Source organism: Protopterus annectens, chromosome 3.part1 (genome assembly GCF_019279795.1).
Source record: "Protopterus annectens isolate FY-2018-M chromosome 3.part1, PAN1.0, whole genome shotgun sequence".
NCBI lineage: Eukaryota > Metazoa > Chordata > Ceratodontiformes > Protopteridae > Protopterus > Protopterus annectens.
This window is the reverse complement of record NC_056732.1, coordinates 1,117,581,039-1,117,601,038: the sequence shown is the minus strand read 5'-3', so window position 1 is coordinate 1,117,601,038 and position 20,000 is coordinate 1,117,581,039. Positions and strand designations below refer to the sequence as shown.

The window sequence follows — 20,000 nt, the reverse complement described above, 5'->3', positions numbered from 1 at the left end:
GTGCCTCATATACTTTTAAACATAATAATTTTAAAATACATTATACTACATATTTTGACTGCAATTCAGACAATGTTGTTTATGCAGCTATCTGCACATTGTGTTCAGCATTTTATATTGGTAAAACAATACGCAAGCTGTCTACAAGAATCAAGGAGCATTGTCGGCTATAAGAAAATGTGATTTTAGTAATGCCCTAGCTAAACACAGTCATATATGTCCTTTGTCTACAGGATTTAAATTCATTGTGCTTGATTATGTTCATATGTTTTTGGGGATAGAAATACTTTATTGGAGGTTAAAGAATTAAGATGGCAACTAAGGTTAAATGCTAATGCCCCACCTGGACTAAATGAAAGTTTAAACATTAAATGTTTTTTGAAATGGCACAACTAACTACACATTTACTAGTGGTAGGCTTTGTTTAATTTTGAACAGGGTTCTAAATACATTATACATAATTCAGTTAGTGGAATGTCTTGCTTCAACAGGATTCTTATTACATAATTCATGAGTTATATTTCCTAATTGGTCTACAGTATGACTTGTCATTTCGCCATTACTTTGGTTATATATACAGGATTGTATTGTAATTGTATGTTATTCTGAAGAAGTCCAACATATTAAATTGGATGAAAGCGCTAATTACTGGCTCTCAGTGTGTTTTTCGACACTGCTATTGGATAATTCTGATTTTTAAGTTTTTGGATATATAAATATATATATATATATATATATATATATATATATATATATATATATACACATTATATATAGATATATATATGTATATATATATATATATATATATATACATATATATATATGTGTATGCATATATATATATATATATATATATATATATCGTAGACTCAGACTCATTTCTCATGTGTTTCCTTAATCTCCCTTAGAACCTTCTCTCTATTTTCCACCTCTCATTACACCCTACATTTTTCATCCAATTATTTTCACCCCACCCCTCTACCAAACCCCTTATCTCTATATTATAAATGATATTATAAAGATATACTAGAATCACTATATACCTTGGAACCTTTGGTCATGTGTACTACAAATTTCGCTGTAATTGCCTTCACTTATATAATTCTCTGATTACTGCTTTATCACTTTTCTCCTTTGCTGTTATTGTACTTTTACAGTTCTGTATTGAGCCTGAAAATGGTCCATTTGAATCTGTGTTCCACCCCTGTCAACAAAGAATAAATAATCTTTGCATCCATTTCTATCTATGTTGTCATTTATATTATATGTTCTACCTGCACTGCAACTACTATTCAACATACCAAACAGCTGAGCTTTCAGACACAGAATCTAGACTGCCGTGACAAGAGAAGTAGGACACACCAATACCAGAATCCCATTTCTGAAACCAGAAACATTATCCTACCTACATAATGAAATATATAGGATCATATATCTCACATATTCCTATTACCATGTTTATGGATGTAAAGCCAAATGATTTATTGTTTATGGGTGAAGGGTTTTTATAAGAGATAGCCTTTCCAACTTTGGGAGCTACATAGCAATGAATACCCCATTGGGTGAGCAGTGGCAAGAAACTGAATAAAGGCCCAATTTAAATACTCACAAAATATCAGTGAATGCTTCATAGGATGATACTAGGCTATTGGCTCGGAGGCCCTTATAAGCCTAGCCAAGAATTTCACCCATGTTCACTCAAAGTCAGCACCGGACACAGTTGGGATCCCAGGAGTATATTTTCTGTTTCCCATCCAGTTGTCCAGGTTCCTATTAAAGAGGGCTAGAGAGGTACTCTGCTTGACATGGAGAGGGAGTGTATTCCACAGACAGCGGAGTCTTTGGGGCACAAATCTATCCCACCAAGTTCTATTAATATTACAGACCACGTTAAGGCTTTGCGTGCGGGTTGATTGAGTGGAGTTTTGACTTATGGATATGCAGCAACTCCATCAAGGCTGGGTCTGAGATGGTCTTATATACCAGACACAGGTCACCTCTGAGCAGTCTGCATGAGACTGAGTAGAGGGACAGGGCTTTTAGCCTATCTGTATAGGATTAGTGTTTGAGCCCCTGGATTTTCCTGGTCAGGAACCTCTGTGGTCTCCCCATCTGCTGCATATGCTTGGCTAGGTACATGCTGAAGGGGACATTGTACTCAATAATGGGTCTGATAAGGAAGGAGTACAGGAATGTTATGACCTCCTTGTTCCTGGATGAAACACTCTTATTTATGAGGTGGGCCATGTAGAAAGCCTTCTGTACAACAGAGGCAAAGTACAGTTGTGTACACCTACCATAAATGTAGATGTTCGAGTGTCTTCACTGTTGCAGTCATAACTGTAGGGTGATCCTGCCGGCAGGCAGCCCGAGGTCGGCCAGAATCCCAAAGTCTGGGTCCGGCGTCGGCTGTATAAGCTAGTATCCTGACGTCAGTACGCCTTGGTACATAGCCCTCAGCCGACGCCATCTTCTCCAGCCTTTCTTGCCCTAGATGTCAGAATACCTCCAATAAATCAAAAATGAATCCAACAAAGGAAACACAAATACACCACAAAAAGGAAAAGAGGGGATAGGAGGGAGGGAAACCCCGACTGCAACAGTGAAGACACTCAAACATCTACATTTATGGTAGGTGTACACAACTGTACTATGTTCTTCGTGTTTCACTGTTGCAGTCATAACTGTAGGGTGGAATCCCAAAGCAGTGTAAAGAGGGAGGAGGCTTTAGATAGAAGAAGGGGAGGCAAGAATACCCTGCAAGACAGCAGAGGCAAAGCCTGCCCTAGACTTAGAAAACAAAGGGAGATTGTAGTGCTTGGAAAAAGTATGCACTGAACTCCAAGTGGCAGCTTCCAAGATATCCTTGGTAGGTACTCCTCTGAGAAAAGCTGTAGAAGTAGCAGCTGCTCTAGTAGAATGACTTCTAATGGTTCCAGGAAACTGTTTACCATGATGAGTGTAACAAAATCTGATCCCATAAGCAATCCATTTGGAAATGGTTTGTTTAGAAATAAGTTTTCCAAGTGAACTGGAGGCAAAGGAAACAAACAGTTGGTTAGACTTTCTGAAATCTTTAGTCTTGTCCAAGTAAAATCTTAACTGCCTGTGCACATCCAATGAATGCAAAATCCTTCCCCTTTATTTTGAGGATTTGCAAAGAAAGTAGGAAGGTGAATTGTCTGATTCAAGGCCACTTTCCAAATCACCTTAGGCATGAAAGTAGGATTGGTCCTCAAGGATACTCTGTCCTGATGGAAAATAAGGTAAGGTTCCACAGCCATAAGAGCTTGCAACTCTGAGACCCTTCTGGCAGAGGTCAAAGCTAACAAAAGAACAGTCTTCCAAGATAGAAACTTAATATCTGAAGATGCAGCAGGCTCAAAAGGAGGCAAAGTAAGTTTTTCTAAAACATAATTAAGATCCCAGGCAGGGACCGGAGGGGTCCTTGGAGGTCGCAAATTCTTAGCCCCTCAAAAACTGCTTCACCAAAGGATGTGAAAAACAGGAGGATCAGAACTGAAATGCAGAGATAGCAGAAGCATGAATCTTAATGGAAGAAAAGAAAGTCCCTTAGATAAAAGCTCGAAGGTAAAGCAAAATAGAGGAGAGATCAGGAACCTGAGGATCAGAACCTCGGTCCTGCATCCAAATAGAAAACCTCTTCCATTTAGAGGCATAAGATTTCCTAGTGCTTGGCCGTCTAGCTTCCAAAAGAACATCCAAAACTTGTTTGGGAAGACTAGAGGCAATCAAATTCCTTTGAAGAGCCAAGCTGCCAAGCAAAGGGTCTTGAGGTTGGAATGTAGCAACTGATCCTGATGCTGGGACAGAAGCGAAGGGTTCAGTGGAAGAATCCAAGGAGGCCCCGAGAACAGGAGTTTTAGTGTCGGATACCAAAACTGTCGAGGCCAATTTGGAGCAATCAAGATGAGGAACTTGGGCTTGTCCTGCTTTATCTTCAGTAGTACCCGAGGCAGTAGAGGAAGAGGAGGGAAGGCATATGCAGACAGACTTCTCCAACTGAAAGACAGGGCATCCACTCTCCATGCTGTTTTGTGGAAGGATCTGGTGCAAAAGCGAGGCAGCTGATGATTGAGATGGGATGCGAACAGATCTATCTGGGGACATCCCCAAACTGCAGTAATCCTTTTGAACAAGTTGGTGTCTAGCATCCATTCGTGAGGATCTGAAATGTTTCTGCTCAGGCTGTCTGCTAAAAGATTTTGTTTGCCTGGAATAAATTGAGCCTGGAGATGCAGATTCAAATTTAGAGCTGTGTCCCATAAACTCATAGCCAGTCTGCAAAGGGGGTAAGAATGAGATCCCCCCTGCTTGTTGATGTACCACATGACCGTGGTGTTGTCTGTGCGAATTAGCAGAGGCCCTGGTCGTAAAAGGTGCTTGAAGGCCAAAAGGGCATTTTGAACTGCCAACATCTCCTTCAGATTGATGTGCCAGTGAAGATGGTCCTTTGTCCAGGTTCCTTGCTGGCAATTGTCTAGAAAATGTGCTCCCCAAGCATAATCCGAGGCGTCCGTGGTTAGGATTTGAGTAGGTTGAGGGAGACGAAAAGGTTTTCCTTCGTTTAAAATGCATGCCCTGGACCACCTGAGGAATTCCTTCTGGAGGCAGGGGATCAGAGGAATCAGAATATCCAGATCGCAATAATGCTGTGACCATACACTTTTCAGATACCATTGAAGCTTTCTCATGTGAAGCCTTGCGTTTGGAATCAACAGAATGCAGGAAGCCATGTAGCCCAGAGTCTGCAGGAATTTCCTTGCAGTGAGCTGAGATAGAGTTGCCAAGGTGTTGAAAGTAGAAGCCAGCTGAGTTTGTTTTTCTGGAGTGAGGTAGGCCCTTTGTAAGGTTGTGTTTAAGAGGGCTCCCAAGAATACCATTTGTTGAGAAGGGATTAAATGTGATTTCTTTATGTTCACTGAGAATCCCAGTAAGAGGAGAAGACGTTGAACGAAGTCTAGGTGTTGAAGCAGAAGATCTTTGCTGTCTGCCTGAATAAGGCAGTCGTCCAAATAGGGGTAAATCTGAATCCCCTGAAGTCTGCAGTAAGCCACTACTGGTGCCAGGCACTTGGTGAAGACTCTGGGCGCAGTAGATAAACCAAAGGGCAGAACAGAGAATTGAAAGTGCCTCGAACCTGCCTTGAACCTGAGGAATTTCCTGCGTTCTTGTCTGATAGGGATATGCAAGTAGGCTTCCTTTAAGTCCAATGTCACCATCCAGGCGTCCTGAGAGAGCATTGGAAGTAACTGTTGTAGAGTGAGCATCTTGAACTTTGGAATTTCCAAAAAGGTGTTTAACACAGAAAGGTCCAGAATAGGTCTCCAAGAGTTTTGTTTTCTGGGAACCAGAAACAGCCTTGAATAAAATCCTTTTCCCATTTCCAAGAGTGGAACAGGCTCTATGGCTCTCATGGCCAGAAGAGCATCCACTTGAGTTAAGGCCTCTGACCATTGAAGTTTTGGCAGATCTGGCCAACCGTGAGACCTTGGCAAAGTGTGAAAGTGGAACTTGTAACCTTTTAAAATCACATCCAATACCCATTTGTCCTGGGTAATATGAGTCCAATTCCTGTAAAAAAGAGACAGTTTTTCTCCGAGAGGGGCGTCCAGGTAAAGAGGTCCTGAAGCCCAACCGAGAGAGTCATTGAGTCTGTTTCCTTTGAGATTGGGATCTGTCTTCTCCCCTTCTAGGTGAAGAAGCAGTCCATTGTCTAGATCTGTACGAGGTCTGGCCTTAACCACGGCCTCTGGAGCGTCTATATCTTCCCCTTTGAGGCCTGTCAGACGTGGGAAACGACCAATTTTTAGTGGGCCAATTCCTGGAAAATCTAGGAGGCTGAACCTGCAAGAAATCTTTTACAGTCTGCATGGACTTTGCCTTTTCTTCCATCTTTTTAATAACTTCCTCAGCCTTAGAACCAAAAAGAACATCATGTTGAACAGGGGCATCTAATAATTTAGCCTTAACCTGTTCAGGCAAACTTTGTTCACGAAGCCAGGCATGTCTCCTAATCACAGTACCAGAGGCAGCAGCCCTGCAGGAAGCATCCAAGGCATCAAAACCACAATGTAAACTATGCTTGTTAACCTGTTCAGTAGCATGCAAAACATCCTGAAGTTCCTTATCCTCTGCACAAGCAGGTACAGAAGCAAGCTTTTGCTTTAAAACAGACAAAAGAAATTGCTGGTATTTAAACATATGAAACTGGCAATTCAATGCCCTTACAGAAAGGGTAGCAGAAGTATATACCTTTTTGCCCCACCTGTCTAAAGCACGAGAATCCTTCTCAGAGGGAATAGGATTTTTAGAAGTAGCAACCTTAGCAGCCTTAGAACCCTGAGAAATACTTTCAGGGTCTGCAGAAGGATTTTTAAATAGAAATAAATGAGAGTCAGGAACCCTATAAAATCTATCAGGCTTAGAAGGAGCAGGAGGCATGGAATCAGGATTCAAATTAGCCTCAGAAAAAGCATCATCCACAATGTCCAAAACAGGAGGGATAGCTAAAGGCCTACGCTGAGGAAGAAGAAAAAATTCTCTAAGCCTCTTTTTGGAAGCAGAATATTCCTGTCCTTCCCAATGAAAATGCTCCCTCATCTCATGCAAGGTTTCCCCAAAAGAAAAATCCTCAGGCGGAGAGGCCGAGGGCAAAGATTCCTCAGCATCCGAATCCTCATAAGGGGGGAAGGAATAGTCCTGATCAGAGGAAGAAACAGAAGAGACAGAGGCCTGGTCAGAAGAATCCAGAGTAACATCCTGTCGAGGCCTTTTCTCAGGAGGGGGGTGAGAACCCCTAATCATTGAAAGCAAGTCTTCAGCTATCCTCAATAATTGTTTTTGTGTCTTGGGAGTGGATTCAGAAGCAGCTTGAGCTGAAACTTTAGACTTAGAAGGAGTCTTTGTCTTTGCCTTTGTCTTTGAAATAGTAATGTGAGTAGGCCTGAAAACCCCCTCAGAAGCCGGTACCTGCACAGCGGTTCCGGACCCATCTGAAGGAGCGATGTCCGAAGGTCCTGCAGCAGTTAAAATAGTGGGCCTTGATGGCTCCCCATGGGAGTCCGTATCGGCCATCGCTTCAGAAGCGGCGGACGACAGGGGCTGCAAAAGCGCCTCACTGACGACAGCCGAACCGGACGCTGGCTCCAGCTGCAACGAGTCCTGTTTGGACCTCGGAGGCCTGTCTTTATCTTTGCGCTTCTTTTGAACTCCGGTAGTATCCGACGACATTCTGTAATTGAAGCGTCTGCCAAAATAATTTAAAGCCCAGTCGTACCTGCGTTTAACAGTACGAGAGTTGAACCTGGCACAGAACCGACAACAAGAAACGTCGTGGTCAGGGCCTAAGCAAGGTAGACAGTAAGAGTGGAAATCTTTATGAGGTATTTGTTTCCCACACGCTATACAATTATTAACTTTTTCTGACATCGGAGGAACAAGAAAAAGATTTCCCAACGGGCTTTGAGAAGAGAAGTAACAACTTCGGACCGACAACAACCAAGAATGCTGTTCGAAAATCGCCAACCAACGTTTTGCGAGCTGCTTTCCACCGCACGGCAAGAAAGACTGGAGAAGATGGCGTCGGCTGAGGGCTATGTACCAAGGCGTACTGACGTCAGGATACTAGCTTATACAGCCGACGCCGGACCCAGACTTTGGGATTCTGGCCGACCTCGGGCTGCCTGCCGGCAGGATCACCCTACAGTTATGACTGCAACAGTGAAACACGAAGAACATCATGGTGGTCAAAAGTCAGGTTGTTATCAACCTGGGTGCCCAAGTCCCCCACAACTGATTGCATGCTTAGTACATTGTTATTAATGTGATAATTAGTGGGGATGACATTTTCCCCAAATGGGATAATGATGCATTTCTTAGCATTCAGTTTGAGGCCATGCTTCTGGCACCAGTAATTAGTTTGGGTAAGGCCCTCTTGGAGGATGTTCACATCACTAGGAGGGAATTTAAGACAGGGCCCAGCTTGCAGTCATCTGCAAACTTGGTCAGTCACAGACCACTGGTTTAGGCTTGCACCTCAGAAAAGTATATCCCAAACAGTAGAGGCCCCAAGACCGATCCTTGTGGTACACCACTCATTACGGGTCTACTACTAGATGTGGCTTCCCCTACTTTGACTGAGTGGGTTCTATCTGTGAGCCAGTTAGCTAACCATCTGGTAACATATTGGTTGATAACTAGCTGGGAGAGTTTATTTATTATCCCCGAGTGAGGAATAGTGTCAAAAGCTTTGGCTGGATCAAGGTAGGCAGTGTGCACCATCTTCCCCTCATCCATGGCTTTGGTGACTGTTTCAAAGAAGTCGACCAAGTTTAACAGGCATGAACTTCCTTTGACAAACCCAGTCTGTGTGGGGTCAAGCATTCGGAGGTTGCCAATGTCCTTGTTTATAAGGTCCATTATAATGCGTTCCATGGCCTTGCAGATCAGGCTAGTTAGGCTGATGGGCATACAACTGCATGGGACAGTGGATGCTCCACCTTTGTGTTGAGGGATGACAGTGGCTGTCCTCCATTCAGCTGAGATGAAGCCAGTGTTCAGGCTTTGGTTGAACAGGGTGTCTAATGAAGCTGAGACCTCATGCCTGCGTTCATGTAGGATACAGCTAGGGATGTTATCGGGTCCCATGGAGACTGTATTTTTTGCCTTTGAGAGGGCATTAAGGACCTGCTCCCTGGTAATGAGGGGAGGGGGGCAGGTGCTGGGGATGTCCTGGCTTACAGATGGGGGGACGGGGGGGGGAATTTTCACTGAACTTGTCTGCCAACAGGTTGGCTATATCAATGGCGTTTGTGTATGTGATGTTATTGACCATCAGTTCAGAGCAGATTTGGGTGTTGCCTTTGAGATTGTGGACATATGTGAGGAAGACCTTGTGACTGTCCTTGGTGGATGTGACCAATATGGACTTGCAGTTAGCCTTAGAGGATTTCAGCAGTGACCTTATTTGCTTGTTCATACAAAGGAGAGATTACTTCTATCTTGGCACCTGCTCCTTCTTGGCCCTGGACAGCAATTTTTTCCTTCTGTTATAGAGTTTGTTTACTGCTGCTGTCCACCAGACAGGTTTACTCTTCCTTGAGGAAGGTGATTTGGTCCTCTCAGGTAATGCTGAGTACATACAGCTATGTAGGTGCTCATATAGTTTTCTGGTGTAGGCTTGGACATTAGTGCTACTTCCAACTGAAGGGACAGTGGCTGTGAAGCTGCTTATACCTGCTCTGAGGAGACTGTAGTCAGCTTTGGAAAAGTTTTTTCATTTGACTCTGACATAAGGGGGTAAGGGGAGATGGTAATTTCAAAAGTGATCACTTTATGGTCGGATCTTACCAAGGGAAATGACACTGTAGGAGTGCTACAGTGGCTGCTCATGCTGGTTAGGATCAGGCCCAGGATATTTTCACCTCTCACAGGGTGTCGACCAGCTGATCCAATGCATTGGCATTGACGAAGTCAAGGAATCTCTAGGCATTCATGTTTAGGCTAGAAGAGGTCTTCCACTCTATGGTTGGGTAGATAAAGAGACCCAGGATCAGGGCAGAGGGTTGAATCTTGATGGATTCAAGTAAGTAACAAGGATATAGGGAATCTCCAAACTCTAGATCCCATGCAATTTGGTTTTATGAAAGGTAGATCATACCTGTTCAACTTGGTTGACTTCTTTGAGTTAGTCACAAGAGCTGTGGATGAGGGCAAGGCAGTTCATACAGCCTACCTCGATCTGGCCAAGGCCTTTGATACCATTCCTCAATTAGGAATTATAGATAAACTCACCAAACTAGGCATCAACCCCTATATCACCAAGTGGGTTGCAAATTGGCTCATAGACAGAACCCACAGTGTGAAAGTAGCGGACTCCAAGTCAGACTGCCAACCAGTCACAAGTGGAGTCCCACAGGGATCGGTCCTGCGTCCTCTCCTGTTTGGCATCTACTTCTCAGAAGTCCAGGCCAACACGGAGGGACTCTGGCTGACCAAGTTCATAGATGACTGCAAGCTGGGAGCCATTATTAACTTCCCAAGTGGTGCAGACATCCTACAGAAAGGCCTCACTGAGACCAATGACTGGTGTCGAGACCATGGCCTTAAGCTTAATACCAAAAAAAATGTGTCGTCACCCTCTTTCGGAAAAATACAGTTCCCACTAATTACCACATCGATGGGAGCCCACTGAACACTGAAGGCATTATAAGAGATCTGGTGACACAGGTTGACAGCAACCTCTCCTTCGACCACCACATTGTCACTGTGGTCAGAAAGTCCTTCTTTGTGGCACATCACATTACCAAGGGTTTTGCATCGAGGAAGAAAGAGGTCATCATCTCTCTCTACTCTTCCCTCATTAGGCCAATCATCAAATATAATGCCCCATTTGGCATGTACCTCACTAGACACATGCAACAGCTGGAAATGCCACAAAAGTACCTCACAAAGAGGATCCTAGGCCTTAAACACATGTCCTACATGGACAGATTCAAAAAACTCCAGCTATTCTTTGTCTCATATCATATACTAAGAGGCAATCTCTGCTTGACTTACAAAGCCATGTCTGACCCCTGTTAGAAATGCTACATCTAAAGAAATCCCAGTCCCTCCGCATCACATGCTCCAGAGACCTCAACCTCATTACCACAATCAACAGAACATGCTGGAGGGACATGCTAATCATAACCCAGAGACTACCCATGCTCTGAAATAGACTTCCCATACATGTCAAGCAGAGCACCTCATTGGCCCTCTTCAAGAGAAATCTTGATGTATGGATAGGAAATAGAAAGTTCATTCCAGGGATCACTCTAGTGGCTCTACTTGATAGAGGCACTGGGAACTAACATTGGGCGGTACGATGCCAGGGCACTTCTATGGGCTAGGCTTGTAAAGGCTCCAGGGCCATTAGCCTAGTACACTCCTATGAACCTATGAACCTAAGTCCAGATAGGTGGAGTGGGCATCCTGAGTCATGGTTGGGGATCTGTAGCTAGCTATGATTTCAGTAGGTGTTTTGTCAACAGTGACAGTGGGAATTCACATAACTGCATTTCACAACAGACATTAGTCCTTTTCTACAAAATACTAGTTAACAATAATAACTTGTATAATATTCAAAAAATACAATTATTTGTACAGATATATTGATTTAAAGCAATATTTCATTTTCTAACCTTGTGATCATCTGACATTTTTCTCCCGGCCCACATTTCCTTTACTATCTGGTGCCAAAGATCACATTCAGATTTTAAGTTGGCTTCAAACACATCCTTCTTGGAAATGGATTTGATTTGCAAGGTCGGAATTCTCAGGAACAAAATATTTACTGATGTTGCTTTTACATCCTACAAATAAAGAAACCAGTATATCACTTTAAATCGCATTAACAAATAAGGACAACCTACAGAGAAAGCATAAAGTGCAGGGTAAAATGAGATACTTGCTTTACAGTAGTTAAGGGTTGGACTTCTGCCAAGGGAACGTAAAGTTAATAGAAATGAATTAAACAGACAGCAGGATTATGACAGCATTACATACCATCACAAGCAAAAGCAACTTGACAAAGTTCCATATTCACAGCAGCAAACATTCAGAGATTGATTTAAAATGGATTCACTGTGTTTTAAACTTCAAAAAACAGCTACATGTGAATTCAACTAGACTACTCAAGTCGTGCAAAAGCAATACAAAAATAACTCCAGTGTTTTGCAAACAAGACATTTTGCTACATAACTCTACAGTATATTTCAGGTTTAAACATGGAAACATAATTTATGTGCTCCCAGCAAACAGAACATTCTAATGAAGCCCTTAATTAACACTCCAAAGCCTCTGCATCCTTCCTTGTGTGCATGCTAGGTAGTATGGCAGCCTACTGGTAAAGATCTCTGCTTCATTGTGTAAGGGTTCAGTCCTGACCTCCGGTCACTGTCTATGTTGAGTCTATATGCTCTTCCTTATTCTGCTTTCCTCTGGGAAACCAGGTATTGTCCCACTTTTACACAAATGCTGGTTAATTTGGTATCTAAATTGTCCATATATTTTGCATTTACCTTTAGGGGTGTGACTGTGGATGAAAATAGTCCAAGACAGACCAGTTCACTCATCAGTTAACAATTAAGAAATGAAAAAAAATCTGCAGTTTCCTGACAGGTTTCCTGACAGGTACTGAGACAAAACTCCTCAGACTGCATGCAGATATCTACTCCTAGTGCAGTTTTCATTAAGCACTTTCTGTATCTGTGTCTAATCAGAAATGAGCAAACAACTCTGCAATAATATGGAAGTGACCAGTGAAATAATCAAAGGCTTACATAAAACATTCAAATGTCTTACTCGAATCATGCACCCATGCTATACTGATTGAAACATTCCTGTAAAATAAATCTCAGTCAGTAAAAGGGTCTATATTATAGGAACAAAAACTGACATGAGCGAATGCTGGTTGAGCGATGCATAGTGAGCGAAAGCCTGCAATATCGAAACACACAAACAAAACACCTAACACACGAAAACTCCCAGAAACTCTCCGGTTCCGAAGAAATAGGAATCTTTCTCCGCACTGAGGGGGACGGCTCCTTGGCCGATGTTGGAGCCGAGCTCACCTGCGCTGAAGCTCTGAGAGGATGAACGGGGTCGGACAAGGGTCCAATGCCACTCGCCCCCTCGGAGGTACCACCGAGATAGAGTTATTGGAGCCGAAGGTTCCACTACTCGAACTCCAACGAACTCTGGCTCCGAACTCATTGGAGTCGGAGGAGGAACATCAAGAGAAATGGATGGAGCTGATACCTGTTGAGGAGGGCTGGACAGCAATTTAGCTAGTGCCTGCGACTTTAGCAACCTACTGACTACTCTCTCCACATCATGATCTGACAGCCTAGAGGATCGAGAGGAGTGAGAGGATCGGTGACTACGCTCGCTCTGAAGTAAAGGAAACCGAGGAGCCAAATGCACCGACTGTAAGGAAGGGGATCTCAGCCTCTTGTGGCTCCGCGACAGCTCTGAAGCCTCTGATGGAGCCGACGGGGAGATTGTCTTGTTGGTGCCAGCCAGAACTGACGTAGAAGGTAAAGCCTGTACCGAAGACGGCTCCGAAACTGGAGCCGACGGCTTAGTGGATTTAGGGGATTTCACTGGCTGTGAGCTCTTGGCCAGTGAATCCTGGGGTTTTAATAGACCCCTAGGAATCAATTTATTCTTATGCTCCTGCGGGACTCTTGGACTAAAGGTATGGCAAACAGAACAAGAGTCCTGCAGGTGCAAAGTGCCTAAACAATAGACGCAAGAAGTGTGCCCATCTGTCAGAGACATCTTCTGACAGCATGAGTCACACTTCTTAAACCCAAAAACCTTAGATTCCTTTGACGTATTTTACTGTAGAAGGAAACCAAACAATTTAGACAACAATAAAAAGGAGCAATATTCAGTTCTACAAGAACAAAAAAAAACACACCTACTAGAAGGGATATAGATAAAGGTTTTTTTTTTTTTTAAGAAGGTAATAGGAAAGCCTCTAAGTTAAACGGCTAACCAAGAAAGAAGGGGGGAAGGGGTGGGGGAGAACTCTCTAAGTTAAACGAGTTCTACAAAAGGAGGGATACTATAGAATAAACAATTACCTACCACAGAAACAAGACTATCTCTAATAATAAAGTACTAGAAGAGTTAAATTCTAGTAAAAAGTTACACAAAAAATTCTATACAAGCCTGAGCCAGAAAAACGACACCTCACAGCTGAAGCCACAAACGAGATCTGGGTAGCTATCGCTAGGCATTATGGGATAAGGGGTAGCCTCAAGCCAGTAAACAGCTCTTGAGCTATTGAAGATGGCCAAGTCAGAGCCGAGAATCGGCTCCGATCCCAACCAGCAAGAACAAAGGAGAGATAGACAACTTAACATCATGGCATGTCTACAGCTAGTGGGGTTTGGCTTTATTGGCCTAAATGTATATAATAAAGACTTAAAACGTAAAAAAGAAAATCATGTGTATTCAAAGCAGATGATACTTGAGATCATACAGCAGTTAAGTACTTCTGCTTTGGCTTCCTAAATCCCCATCATCTCATGGTCACTCTGACACATGCAAAGCGAAAGTGGGGATAGCAAAGTTCAGCCTGTGTTACATGCATTTATATTTCAACACATGCATTAGAAAGGATAAAGTGCCAAGCACAACATGGAAATCCACAACTTGGAGTCATCACCAGCATTGGGGTCAGGCAGTCTCCATTTCTGCAAGATGGGTGAGCCATCACTGAAAACTCACTTCCATGCTGCCTGTCTAGATCTTCCAGTGTGCAGGTCACTAACTTATCCCAAGTTAATTGGGTCAAAGTCAAGTCTTTAGACCTCTGTGCCAATGAACCTGCTAATATAATGTCATTTCTAATTACCAAAGTATCATGTACTTCTTTGGAGAAATTTAGTTTTTACTTAACACTATTGTACTTTCTTGGCAGAATCCTTGGGGATTTTGATACAATTTGCAGCAATGCTAAAATCTAGGGCTGTCACTGCCATTTTGGAGCTGAGCCTGGTACCTGCCATGTTTTGCTTTGCTTTCAGAAAAACTCTTCTTGATTAAGAGATTTGGAGAAAATTCCACAGGAAGGAGAATGATTTAGTCTTCTAGGCCATGTTCTGTGGAATTCCTGCACAGAACTTGGGAAGCTGAATGTTTTTCTTTCTGTTTCACAGTGGTAAAGACAACTACCTGTTATGACACTATTCCTGAACTAATGTGTTGAACACTGATATGACTAGTCTACCTTTGCAAGTCACACAGATCCTTCTGCTTTGAATGTCTGCTGTGACACTGTGATGGTCTGGATGATCCATTATTATATATGCAGAAAGAGGTTTCTTTTTTAAACAGGCATGGTATCTAAATACATTAGACATTGAAGGCTTGCATCATGCATTGTCTTCATCATAATTATACCTATCCAAATGACCTACTAGCTTACTGGCAACTTTGATTAACTTGTCAGCTTTCCTTGTCCTCACACTCTGCAATTTATCAGTCTTCTCTTACATTTGCCCCACAATTTCCCCTTATAGGCATTAATAAGTGTCTGATAGTTCAGGGCTGTAAAACCAAGAGTGGAGACGGTACACATCTTTTTCAAATATCTGGTTCTGAACACTACTCTCTTCTCTCTGCCTGAAAGCAGAACACCTATATGAGGTACTTTTATATAAGATCTGCCATCACATTGTCTGTTTCATGGATTTGGAAAGTTTTCTGGTGTTCACCTTGTTCCCTCTATAGCTTATCTAGGTGTCTGACTGCACACATTATCTAGGTGTCTGACTGCACACACCTGAGTGTGCCAGTGCTGTGAGGTATCTTTCATTGTGTCTTCCAGCTAAGAAAGATGACGAAGAGGAATATTTTTCCATTCCTGTGGTTGGTAAGCCCAAATCAACAGAAAACACCTTACTTTAGAGGAGGACACCTTAACAGATGATGGCTTAAGTCTACATGAACTTTGAAAAGGCTTGTGTGAGATCAGTGTTAGTACTGAACAAGGTCTACAATGCAATATGCTGAGAAAATATGTACTGCTGTAGGAAAGCCTATAAATCATGACTAAATAGTAATATAAATTCAAATTGATGTAAGATATTTTACTTCTCTTGTGTAGGTAGAGGATGCCTGGAATAGTATGCCCCTATCTACAGACATCTGGCCAGTAAGTCACAGCTTAGGGGTTTATTCATTAACCAGCACATCATCTCATCTTCAGTGAGGTCTGCTTTTCTTTTCAAAGATTCTGAACACATCTTAATTATGTACTGCCTTCTAAGCAAGCATTTTTTACATAATTAATTCAGGATTGTGGCCTTATTATTCCTAAATATTCTACCTCTGATTTCTATATAGGTTTTCTATTGAGAGTGCTCCGGCATCTTCACTTTGGTAAAGAACTTTCAGGAGTGGCCTAGAAGCACTTTCTGGTTAAAATAAGTTGCTAATAATCATAGAGCAGAGAAAGAATAAATGAGAGAATCAAACTCACTAACTACAAAATGAGGTTTATTAGCAGTCCACTACCTTATTTCTCTGTGTTTGACCACCTGACAATATCCATTAACAAGCACCCAAACATCTTTGACCTGCAGTGTGGAATGAAGTTAAAATGATTCTGTTTGAGCTTTTGGTTTAAGTGTTCATCAGGGACAGAAAGACAGAAACAAGTAATGAGCTCCTGCATGATAAAGGGGGGTTATTACTGGAGGTCATCTCATGGATACTGCACATTTCCTTTTAGCCAAAAGGCCACAGTGAAGTGTCCAAATGGAATAAGTTTTTGTAGAATGAATTAACAATAATACTGCCTGTCATATCTACTTACTAGCTCTTTAGATTTGAGGGAGCCACAAATCCATACAACTTTAAGTTGGCTTAGAGGTAGAGAAGCAGGAAATTTGTATGTTTCACTGGTGACCCAAGATTCAACAGCAGCTCTGGTATCAGAGGGTTATCCAGGGGAGGAAAAGAAAGGTATCTGCTTGCCTTCCTCAATGGAAGGGTCTAGGGTGAATCCTTGAATCCTGCTTCAGAAGTGATTCCTAGTAATACTGTGAGTTAGCTCCCGAGACGTGCTACAGAAGTGGCACATGACAGGAAGCTTACTAGAATTAAATGGGACAGACAGTCCATGTTACTATTTGGAAAGACTTTGCTGAACACCATTAGATAGTCTAATAATAGCTCTTAACATCCACAGTGTTTAATCATCAACCAGTGGCTGTGACACGATGCTGCCAGAGGAACAAAAATGGATATATTCATACAAATTAAGCAGATAGAGGGCTTACCTCTATGTCTCTGAATTTAGCAATATCTTTGTATCCTGGTCTTCCTTCTGTCAGCAAGAAAAGGCGTTTTTGTGTCATTGCAATCCTGCCAACCTCATAGTTTGTTTTTACTGGAGAAGACACCTTGTACACAGATTCATTTTTATCCAGATGCTCTATAACTTCTGGAGGAAGGTCGACATCTTGAGCCTGCTCTTCTGTTTTTTTCCAATATGTATAGAAACCTTTAAATGTTTCAGGATCAATCTGTTTTTGTTGCCCTATATAAAAGCAGAAACAAAACTGCATTTCTAATCTTCACTTGGAAATGTCTAAAAGCTTTCACATTTTCAGCCATAATCTCTAAAATAGCTGCTATGCTAGCAAATGCCTAGACTTACAATCTTGATATACTCTGAAGTGTAGCTCTGTTAGTCTGAATTCATTGTACTGACAAAAAATAACATAGTGGCTTCAGAACAATCAAGAACTGTAGAACGGTGCCTCAGCCGCACTCAAAGATAGTTTATTTTGCCCAGAGATTTACTTTCCCACATCAGGTCTGTTATAAATCTTTGATTTGTATAGGAGTTGAAAAAAATCATTAATAAATCTTCCTTGATGACTGACATTTGAATTACATCTTACATGGCAAGATTCACAATGAGAATACCACCAAGAAGTCTTAAAAGGACTCTATGATACACAGCTCTAGCATTTTAATATATAAACCACTAAGCTACCAAAATGTTCTTCAGCATGCCCCTATAAAGGAAATAACAGGATAAATTATCAAAAAATGCAGAAATCAGGAAATAATCACTTTCACCTCATTATGTCAGATGTATACGTAGTTACATTTCTGTACTATATTATATCATGCTGCATCATTTTCCATATTGGTGCAAAGCTGATTAAGGAGTGATCAGTTTTATGATATGATGTAACAGTGACTTCAGTCTCCAACCTGTCTCCACATCATACATTAAATAGCTACTGATGAAACTTAAACCCTGGTCTCCTTCTGCAGATGATCTTCCTGTAAGTAATTTAAGCTTGCTGCAGACTCTATAGCATACCTACACTCAAATTGCATTAACAGATCTACCCAAGACGAACATGTCTCTGCTCTGTGGGAAAAAAGTCTTCATTATTCCTCTCTATAAAATCTCAAACTTTAGCCCAACTGCTATCTTATCATCCCTTTCTAAGATCTGAACAGGCCATAGCACCACTACAGTTTTTCTCAGTTTTACCAAAACTATTAGTAATGCTAGAGTCCAAGAAAAGTGTATTTCTTTTGTTTTCCTAGATCTGTCAAAAGCCTCTGACATAGTCATACATGAGAAACGTCTGACTCAAATGTTCTCTCTGGTGTTTCCAAACCAACTTTTTTATGGTTCTCTAACTACCTATCTAAAAGATATAAATCTGTCAAATCACAAAAAATATACTCTTTTGTATAAAGAGTCAATTTTTATATTGAAATATTGTACTTTGATTCCCCATGGACTGAATACAGAGTGCAACTCGAAACTTCTTATTTAATAAGGTGGAGATTTCATAAATGACTTCATTAGTGTTAATTGAATAATGCAGAGAGAAATATGGTGCAGTTTTTTTATGTACTGGTTTACTCCTTGAAGGTTGTAAGCTGAAGCGCTAGAGATTTTACTGGAACAAATCTCGGATACCTGACCTGGTGGTTTTTCTTTTGTTCTACTCTACCTGCTGTTGTTGCATCAATCTGTCAAATGTCTCTCTTCCTTCTTTCCTTTTCTACTAGTTAAAATGGGTATTACTCACGGTTCCTATTCTCGGTCGACTGCTTTTTACCATTTTTATCAATAACTTCTATACCTCCTTTCAACAAGCTTGGCTTATTCAGAATGCAGATAACTCAACTGTCATCTACTCATCTGGCAGCCCACTGCAACTGCAATTCATGACACAAAATGCTTTTAGTGCAGTTGAACTGTAGTTACATCAATACCAACTTTTACTTAATCCCAGAAAAGACTACACTACTACTATTTTTTTCAAAGTCCCATGCCAGTGCTAAAAGTAGCTTTTACCTTACCTTTTTAAACAATACAGATAAACTGCTTGGAGACACCATAGATGACAACTTAAACGTTGATTCACATAGAAAACTGTAAAAAATAAATCATCAAAAGCTAGGTCTACTGGGGTGTGTGGCCAATACGCCAGTCTGATAGCAGCAGAAATCCATAGCTCTGCTTAAATTTTAATATCCTGACAGGAAATATACTTTCATTTTTAGAAAAATCTAACTAAAAGTATACTAAAAGTTAGATTACCATAGACTCTTTATTATTTTCTAAAAATTAATACATAGTCAAGAGATTTTTTTAATTATTCCTATCAAGAAGTTTTCTACTGGAGATCTCAAGATGAGCCACTCGAAGAACCCACACCAGGAGAATGCAGTGAAGAAAGAATTACATCTTATAATAACAAACATCCAAGAACTGTCACTAAAAATGGACAAATTCGAGAACAAAATGGATATCAAAGAAGAATGCAGTAAACATCTGGAACTTCTAAATGGAATAGTAAAAAAACAATTTGAACAGATTCTTGCCTTACAGGAAACAGTAACTGATCTAAATACTAGAGTGACAGAAAATGAACATCAGAATGAATTTCTTCTGAAACAAAACACCAGGCTGATTGAGAAACTGGAAGACCTTGAAAGTAGATTAAGGAGGAATAACATAAGAATATATGGAATTCCTGAGAAAGAAGAGGGTGCTAACATGATTCAATTCCTCAATAAATGGTTTTTATCAGTACTAAACATGCCTGAATCCCTCTCTTTTGGAACTGAGAAGGCTCATCGGTCCCTGACAAATCCAGCTTCATCTCTAAGTTCATCTAACCCCAGGTCTATAATAGTAAGATTTCTTTCCTCACAAGACAAGGACTTAGTGCTGAAATCAGCTTTGACTAATTCCCCTATCAAGATGGGACAAAAAGCTATTTGTTTGACAATGACTACACCTCTACAGTCATATCCAGAAGAAAGGAGTGTGTTCCTCTAATTAAGTCCTTCAAAAAAGCCAGTATTAAAGCTCATATTCTTTTTCCTGCAAGAATAAAAATCACCTTGCCAGGAGTGAAGATCTTTGATTCCCT

At 41.4% G+C, this 20,000-nt stretch overlaps 1 protein-coding gene across 1 annotated transcript in view; it reads right to left on the bottom strand.

The window, feature by feature from the left end:
* Positions 1-20,000, bottom strand: part of LOC122798379 (DENN domain-containing protein 3-like) — a 1,373,701-nt gene that overhangs the window by 607,734 nt on the left and 745,967 nt on the right. Inside the window, exons 16-17 of the mRNA XM_044067263.1 lie at positions 16,863-17,122; positions 11,208-11,378 (exon numbers count right to left, since the gene is read on the bottom strand). Of these exons, the coding sequence (XP_043923198.1) occupies positions 11,208-11,378; positions 16,863-17,122 (431 nt within the window). The remainder of the gene's footprint in view (positions 1-11,207; positions 11,379-16,862; positions 17,123-20,000) is intronic.